The sequence below is a fragment of the Vidua macroura genome, unplaced genomic scaffold (genome assembly GCF_024509145.1).
Source record: "Vidua macroura isolate BioBank_ID:100142 unplaced genomic scaffold, ASM2450914v1 whyUn_scaffold_264, whole genome shotgun sequence".
In the NCBI taxonomy this organism is placed as follows: domain Eukaryota; kingdom Metazoa; phylum Chordata; class Aves; order Passeriformes; family Viduidae; genus Vidua; species Vidua macroura.
In genome coordinates, this window is record NW_026530624.1 from 165 (window position 1) to 8,824 (window position 8,660).

The 8,660-nt window shown below is 62.4% G+C and overlaps 1 protein-coding gene across 1 annotated transcript; it reads right to left on the reverse strand.

Annotated features, from left to right (window-relative positions):
* Positions 1 to 243: 243 nt before the first annotated feature.
* On the reverse strand, positions 244 to 8,391 carry PML (PML nuclear body scaffold; the record flags this gene model as incomplete). Its single annotated transcript, XM_053969600.1, is given in 9 exon segments — positions 244 to 303; positions 562 to 598; positions 1,197 to 1,341; positions 1,343 to 1,776; positions 4,812 to 5,202; positions 5,204 to 5,254; positions 5,256 to 5,406; positions 6,046 to 6,096; positions 8,264 to 8,391. Coding segments are annotated over 9 exon segments (1,448 nt in total), but the record flags the coding sequence as incomplete, so codon positions are not given.
* Between the last annotated feature and the right edge of the window lie 269 nt (positions 8,392 to 8,660).

The following is an 8,660-nucleotide window of genomic DNA, read 5'->3' on the forward strand; positions in this document are numbered from 1 at the left end:
GTGGGATTGGGATGGGATTGGGATTGGGGTTGGGATTGGGGTGGGAATTGGGATTTTGATTAGGATTGGAATTGGGGTGGTGTTAGAGTAGGATTGGGATTGGAATTGGGATTGGGGTTGGGATTGGGGTGGGATTGGGATCGGAATTGGGATTGGGATGGGAATTGGGATTGGGGTTGGATTGGGATTGGGATTGGGGTGGGAACACCTGGATCCCAGGGGATCCCCCCTGGATGGGCTCACCTGCTCCACATGGATCTCCTCGAGGCTGGGGGAGACGCTGTTGCATTTGGGATCCTCTTCCTGCGGGAAGAGCGGGGGAGTTAGGATGGACTTGGATCCCAGTGGAGGGGCGGGGAGAACACCCTCGGGAATGGGGAAACTGAGGCACGGGGGGGTTGGGATGGGTCTGGGTGCCGTGGCCACGGAATTGCCCAGGATGGAGCGGTGCCCCGTGGGATGTGGGAATTCTTGAGGGAGGAAAGCCCAGGAATACCGGGATGGGGAGGGGAACGGAGAGGCGCAGGTTTGGGATGGGGCAGGAGCACCCCGATGTCTCACCAGGTTGTTCTCCAGGCCACCTCAACCTCGGGGATATCTGGGGACAGAGGAAAAACCGGGATAAGATCCTGAGCCAAGCCCTCCGGAGCCGGGAAAATCCCACCCGGCAGCTCCCGAACCCCTTCCCTCTGGATTGGGGTGGCCCCCGGGGGGCTTGGGAGGCTCCGGGGAGTCTGGGAATGAGGGTCCCCAGAGCCACCGGGATCAGGGACACCCAAAGGGGCTCCACAAAATCAGTGGAGCAAATCCCAGCTCCGGGGGGGTGAGCAGCCGGAGCAGGGAAATGGGGGAGAGGAGCGGGGAGGAGAACAAGGAGAAGAAGGGGAAGGAGGAGGAGGAGGAAAAGGGGAAGAAGGAGAAGAAGAAAAATAAGAAAAAGGAGAAGAAGAAGGAGAAGGAGAAGGAGAAGGAGAAGGAGAAGGAGAAGGAGAAGGAGAAGGAGAAGAGAAGGAGAAGGAGAAGGAGAAGGAGAAGGAGAAGGAGAAAGAGAAGAAGGAGAAGGAGAAGACAAAGAAGAATCCAGCGCTGCCCCTGCTCACAGAGGGCGCTTTGCAGCCGGCCGAGCCCCACGCTCCCGACCCAGCCCGGCCCGACCCAGCCCGGCCCGGCCCGGCCCATTCCAGCCCAGCCCTCACCTGGCCGCCCCGTGACGCGCTCCACCAGCGCCCGCAGCCGCACCCGGCACTCGGTGATGTCGGGGGGCTCCCGGAGCTCGGGGGCCTGGGGCGGCCGCAGCCGCCGCAGCTCCAGCAGCGCGCCCTTGACGAAGGGCTGCATGTCCCATGAGCTCCTGCTCGCCGCCGTAGCGCCCCAGCCTCTCCACCAGCCGCTCGGCCGCCTCCAGCCGCAGCAGCGTCCCCTCGGCGCCGAGCAGCTCCTCCGCCAGCGCGCTCCGGCCGCGCTCCGGCCGCGCCTCCAGCAGCGCCCGCAGCTCCTCCGCCTCGCTGCGCACCAGCTCCTGCAGGCGCTCGGCGCTGGCGCGGACGCGCTCCCGCAGCCGCTCCCGCTGCTCCTCCCGCCGCGCCGCCTCGCCCCGCAGCCGCGCCGCGGCCGCCTCGAAGGCGCGGCGGAGCCGCCGCAGGTCGCGGCGCAGCGAGCGCAGCTCGTCCTGGCGCCGGCGGCTCTCGGCGCGCAGGTCGCGGAACGGAGCGTGGCCGGTGTCCAGCAGCGCGCCACGGACAGCACAGAGCCCGCTCGCAGCGCGGGCAGTAGATGCTGCCGGGGGGGGACACACGGGTGGCGTCAGGGAGCGGCAGGAGGGGGTGACAGCGCGGCCACGCGGGGCTGGGTAGGGCCCCACGGGGAGCGGCTCCGGGCTGCCGGGATGGGGGGGATGGACGCGGGGCAGGGATGGACAGGGGTCAGGGATGGACAGGGGGTCAGGGTAGATGGGGGTCAGGGATGGACAGGGATCAGGGATGGTCAGGGATGGTCAGCAGTCAGGGATGGTCAGTGGTCAGTGGATGGTCAGCAGTCAGGGATGGTCAGTGGTCAGTGCTCAGGGGTGGTCACTGATGGTCAGCAGGCACTGATGGTCAGCAGTCACTGATGGTCAGCGGTCAGTGATGGTCAGTGGTCAGGGATGGTCAGTGATGGTCAGCAGTCAGTGATGGTCAGCGGTCAGTGATGGTCAGTGGTCAGGGATGGTCAGTGGTCAGGGATGGTCAGCAGTCAGGGATGGTCAGTGGTCAGTGATGGTCAGCAGTCAGTGATGGTCAGCGGTCAGTGATGGTCAGCAGTCAGTGATGGTCAGTAGTCAGTGCTCAGGGGTGGTCACTGATGGTCAGCAGTCACTGATGGTCAGCAGTCACTGATGGTCAGTGGTCAGGGATGGTCAGTGGTCAGGGATGGTCAGGGATGGTCAGCGGTCAGTGATGGTCAGTGGTCAGTGCTCAGGGGTGGTCACTGATGGTCAGCAGTCACTGATGGTCAGCAGTCACTGATGGTCAGCGGTCAGTGATGGTCAGTGGTCAGTGATGGTCAGCGGTCAGTGATGGTCAGCGGTCAGTGGTCAGTGATGGTCAGCGGTCAGTGCCCGTTTCAGGACAGCCGGGCAGTGCCCAGCCCCTCTGGAGCCTTTCCCACCGGAGCTCCCTGGGCACCGCCGGGGCCTCTGTGGGGTCACTGCCCCAGTCCCCAAACGTGGGGACAAAATCCCATTGGCAGAGCTTAAGGGACAGGGGACTGGGGACAGGGGATTGGGGGACAGGGGATTTGGGGACAGGACGAATTTTGGGGACTGTGTGACATTTTGGGACAGATGAGATTTGGGTTCATCCCACTCCTGCCCATTCCAGGCTGGAGCATCACCCCCAAACCTCTTGGAGCAGGGTGTGGGATTCGGGGACAGGACAAGATTTGGGGGACAGGGTGAGATTTTGGGACCAGACGAGGTTTGAGGACGGTGTGAGATTTTGGGACAGGATGAGATTTGGGGGTCACAGCACTCTTTGGGGAGACGATGAGGTTTGGGGACAGCATGAGTTTGGGGGACAGGACGAGTTTGGGGATGTGGGACATTTGGGAGTGTGGTGAGATTTGGGTACAGGATGAGATTTGGGGATGGGGAGGTTTGGGGACAGGACGAGGTTTGGGGTCGTGGCAATGTTTGGGGACAGGCCAAGGTGTGGGGACAGTGCGAGATTTGAGGACAGGACGAGGTTGCGGAATGGGATGAGATTTGGGGGACAGGACGAGGGTTGGGGAATGGGATGAGATTTGGGGACAGAACGAGGTTTGAGGACAGAATGAGATCTGGGGACAAGACGAGGTTTGGGGACAGGACAAGGTTTCAGGATGGGATGGGATGAGATTTGGAGATGGGATGAGATTTGGGGATGGGATGAAGTTATGGGGACAGGACAAGATTTGGGGCCATGGCAATGTTTGGGGACAGGCCAAGGCGTGGGGACAATGTGAGATTTGGGGGCAGGATGAGGTTTGAGGACAGGATGAGATTTGGGGGCAGAATGAGTTTGGGGACAGGACAAGATTTGGGGTCATGGCAATGTCTGGGGTCAGGCCAAGGTTTGGGGGGAAGTGGTGAGATTTGGGGACAGGATGAGGTTGGGGGGACGGGATGAGATTTGGAGATGGGATGAGATTTGGGGGACAGGACAAGATGTGGAGACAGGATGAGATTTGGGGACAGGACGAGGTTTGGGGGACAGGAGGAGATTTGGAGATGGCACGATATTTTGGGACATGACAAGGTTTGAGGACAGGATGAGAGTTAGGGATAACACAAGTTTTGTGGACAGGATGAGTTTTGGGGACAGAATGAGGTTTGGGGACAGGATGAGTTTTGGGGACAGAATGAGGTTTGGGGACAGGATGAGATTTGGGGACACAATGAGGTTTGGAGATACAATGAGGTTTGGGAGCAGGACGAGGTCTAGGGACGGGATGAGATTTGGAGATGGGACGAAATTTGAGGACAGGACAATATTTGGGGCCAGGATGAGGTTTGGGGGCCAGGACGAGATTTGGGGACAGGATGAGGTTTGGAGATGGGGGAGGTTTGGGGAGAGGACAAGGTTTGGGGAAAGGACAAGATTTGGGGACAGCATAAGTTTTGGGGACAGGATGAGATTTGGGGGATGGGATGAAGTTTGGGGTCAGGATGAGGTTTGAGGACAGGATGAGATTTGGGGTTGGGATGAGATTTGGAGATGGGACAAGATTGAGGACAGGACAAGATTTGGAGACAGGATCAGTTTTGGGGACAGGATGAGATTTGGGGACAGGACGAGATTTGGAGACAGGATCAGTTTTGGGGACAGGATGAGTTTTGGGGCCAGGATGAGTTTTGGGGACAGGATGAGTTTTGGGGACAGGATGAGATTTGAGGACAGGACAAGATTTGGAGACAGGACCAGTTTTGGGGACAGGATGAGTTTTTGGGGACAGGACAAGATTTGGGGCCAGGACAAGATTTGGAGACAGGATGAGTTTTGGGGCCAGGATGAGTTTTGGGGCAGGATGAGTTTTGGAGACAGGATGAGTTTTGGGGCCAGGATGAGTTTTGGGGGCCAGGATGAGTTTTGGAGACAGGACAAGATTTGGGGCCAGGACAAGATTTGGAGACAGGATCAGTCTTGGGGACAGGATGAGTTTTGGGGACAGGATGAGTTTTTGGGGCCAGGACAAGATTTGGAGACAGGATGAGTTTTGGGGCCAGGATGAGTTTTGGGGCCAGGACGCGATTTTGGCGCACGCCCCCATGGGGGGCCGGCCCGAGGCGCTCGCACCTGCACACGCGGCTCTCCTCGGGGTGGCTGCCGCTGGAGCAGAAGAGGCTGCAGGAGCGCGCGTTTCCTCCAGGAACTGCCGCGCCGAGCCGCCCGCAGCTCCTCCCACCCTGCGCACCCTGTGCGCCTTCTTCTTGTGCCACCACTGGTGCTCCTCCAGGCAGCGCCCGCACAGGAACTCCTCGCACTCCTCGCACCACACCAGCGCCGCCTCGGCGCGGCAGCGGCCGCAGCCGGGCCCGCCGGCGCTGCGGATCTGCCGCCAGAGCTGCAGGCGGCTCCGCAGGTTGCAGAAGAGCAGGTTGTCCACGGCGGGCGCGGCCGTGGCCGCCTGGCAGCGCGGGCACTGCTTGGTGTCGCTCAGGCACGCCGGGCACAGCGTGTGCAGGCAGCGCCAGCAGCCGCGGCCGCGCCGAGTCCTGCCCGCAGCCGTCGCAGCGCAGGGAACTGGAAATCGTCATCGTCCTCGCCCTCATCCTCATCCTCACCCTCCGCGGGGGGACGGGGAGGGGAGGCCGGCACGGGGGGTGCTCGCGGCGGGGCACGGCTCCGCGAGAAGCGCCGCTGCCGGTTCTGCCTCCGGTTCCGCCTCCATCTGCGGAGATGCGGGATTCGCCCGTAGGATGGAGGAAGCTGGGGCTCGGCCCCCACAAATCCCGCTCGGGGTTCTGCTGTCCCGCCCCTCGCCCGTTCCTCCCCACCCTCCCCGAGCTCTCGGTCTTCCTGGAATTTGGGATTGCTCGAGCGTCGGTGGAAACGAAAGCAAAACGGTTTTGGAGCCACCGCCCCTTCCTGCCCCGGCAGAGGGAAAAAGCGGGGGACACTCTGGCAGCGACCCCAAAACTCCCTTGGCAGAACCCCAAAATCTCCCCGCCAGCGACCCCAAAATCTCCCCTGCCAGCGACCCCAAAACCCCCTTGGCAGCGACCCCAAAGCTTCCCTGGCAGCGGACCCCAAAACCACCCGGCAGCGACCCCAAAACCAAGGGACCCCCCCTTCCCAGCCCGTTCTAAAATCGCACCCGGCCCCTCTCCCGGGCAAGGAGCCGCCCGCGGTCCCTCGGGGGCTCCGGTTTGTCCCCGTGTCCCTGCACCCGGGTGGCTCCGGTTTGTCCCCGTGTCCCCCCCCCGGTGGCTCCGGTTTGTCCCCGTGTCCCTGCACCCGGTGGCTCCGGTTTGTCCCCGTGTCCCCCCCCCGGTGGCTCCAGTTTGTTCCCGGGTCCCCCCCCCGGTACCTGCGGCGCGCGGCGGGGGACGGAGCGGCGGGAGGAGGAGCGGGGAGAGGGCGGGGAGGGGAGGGGACAGGGAGGGGACAGGGAGGGACAGGGAGGGACAGGGAGGGACAGGGAGGGGACGGGGGGGGACAGGGGAGGGGACGGGGGGGGGACAGGGAGGGGACAGGGGGGGGGACAGGGAGGGGACAGGGGAGGGGACAGGGGAGGGGACGGGGGGGGACAGGGAGGGGACAGGGGGGGGGGACAGGGGAGGGCCGGAGCTGTGAGGCGGTGCCGGGAGAATCCGGGGAGTGCGGGGGACCGGGATGGGGATTTGGGATCGGGATTTGGGATCGGGACGGGGATTGTAGGATCAGGATGTGGGACCGGGATGTGGGATCGGGATGGGGATGTGGGATTGGGGTGAGGATGTCAGATTGGGATGGGGGTTTGGGATCGGGATGAGGATTTGGGATCGAGATGAGGATGTGAGATCGGGATGTGGAACCGGGATGGGGATGTGGGATCGGCATAGGGATTTGGGACCGGGATTTGGGATGGGGATGTGGGATCGGGATGGGAATTGTGGGACTGGGATGGGGATGTGGGTTCGGGGTGTGTGGGACTAGGATTTGGGATCGGGATGGGGATTCTGGGACCAGGATGGGGATTGTGGGACGAGGATGGGGATTTGGGACCGGGATTTGGAATCGGGATGTGGGATCAGGATGAGGATGTGGGATTGGGATTTGGGATGGGTATGAGGATTTGGGATTGGGATGTGGGATATGGGATCAGCATGGGGATTTGGGATTGAGATGAGGATTTGGGATCAAGATGGAGATTGTGAGATCAGGATGTGGGACTGGGATGGAGATGTGGGATTGGGGTGAGAATGTCAGATTGGAATGGGGGTTTGGGATCGGGATGAGGATTTGGGATCGAGATGGAGATTGTGAGATCAGGACGTGGAACCGGGATGGGAATGTGGGACTGGGATTTGGGACGGGGGTGGGGATGTGGCATCAGCATGGGGATTTGGGACCGGGATGTGGGATCGGGATGGGAATTGTGGGACCAGGATGGGGATGTGGGATCATGATGGGGATCTGGTACCATGGGGTGGTTCTGGTGGCCGAGCCCCGCCCCCGCCGGGCCAGGCCCGCTCCAGGCTGGGTCCATTGTCCCCAGCCCGGCCCAGAGGGACATCCCGATCCCATTCCCACCCCAATCCCGGCCCCATTCCCACCCCATTCCCAGCCCCATTCCTACCCTAATCCTGACCCTATTCCCACCCCACTCCCACCCCATTCCCGGCCCCATTCCCACCCAAATCCCGATCCCTAATCCCTGCGGTCCCAAATCCCGATCCTAAATTCTGATCCCAAATCCCCATGGTGTCAAATCCGGATCCCAAATCCTAGTCCCAAATACTAAATCCCGGTCCCAAATGCCGATCCCAAATCCGGATCCCAAATCCTGGTCCCAAATGCCGATTCCAAATCCCAATCCCAAATCCTGGTCCCAAATCCCAAAACCCAAATCCTGGTCCCAAATCCCAAATCTCGATCCCAAATCCCAATCCCAAATCCTGGTCCCAAATCCCAAATCCTGATCCCAAATCCCAGATCCTGATCCCAGATCCCAAAGCCCGATCCCAATCCCAAACCCTGATCCCAAACACCAGTCCCGATCCCAAATCCCGATCCCAACCCCGATCCCAAACCCCGATCCCAAACCCCGATCCCAATCCCCGATCCCAATCCTCGATCCCAATCCCCGATCCCAATCCCAATCCCCGGTCCCAATCCCCGTTCCCAATCCCCGATCCCCGGTCCCGATCCCCGATCCCAATCCCCGATCCCAATCCCCGATCCCCGGTCCCGATCCCCGGTCCCAATCCCCGATCCCGATCCCCGATCCCAATCCCCGGTCCCAATCCCCGGTCCCGATCCCGATCCCCGGTCCCAAATCCCGATCCCCGGTCCCAATCCCCGATCCCCGATCCCAATCCCCGGTCCCAATCCCCGATCCCCGGTCCCGATCCCCGATCCCAATCCCCGGTCCCAATCCCCGGTCCCGATCCGCGATCCCCGGTCCCAATCCCCGATCCCAAGCCCCGATCCCCGATCCCAATCCCCGATCCCCGATCCCCGATCCCCGGTCCCGATCCCCGGTCCCGATCCCCGGTCCCAATCCCCGATCCCCGGTCCCGATCCCCGGTGCGGGTCCCGCTCACCGGGCCGGGCTCGGTCGCTCCTCACGTGACGGAGCCGCCAGGAAGCGCCGCCGCTCCTCGTTCCTGTCCCCGTCCCGCTCCGGCGACAACGCCACCTGCCCGCGGCCACGGCGTCGCCAGGCGGGCATCCCTGAGGTGGCACCCGCGGTGGCACCGCTCGGGTTTGTCCCCCGGGGTGGCACCTGGAATGACACCGCTCGGATTTGTCACCCGGGGTGGCACCGCTCGGGTTTGTCACCTGGGATGGCACCGCTCGGGTTTGTCACCTGGGGTGGCATCCGCGGTGGCATCACTCGGGTTTGTCACCTGAGCTGGCAGCGGGGATGGCACCGCTCGGGTTTGTCCCCCAGGGTGGCACCGCTCGGGTTTGTCACCTGGGGTGGCAGTGGGGATGGCA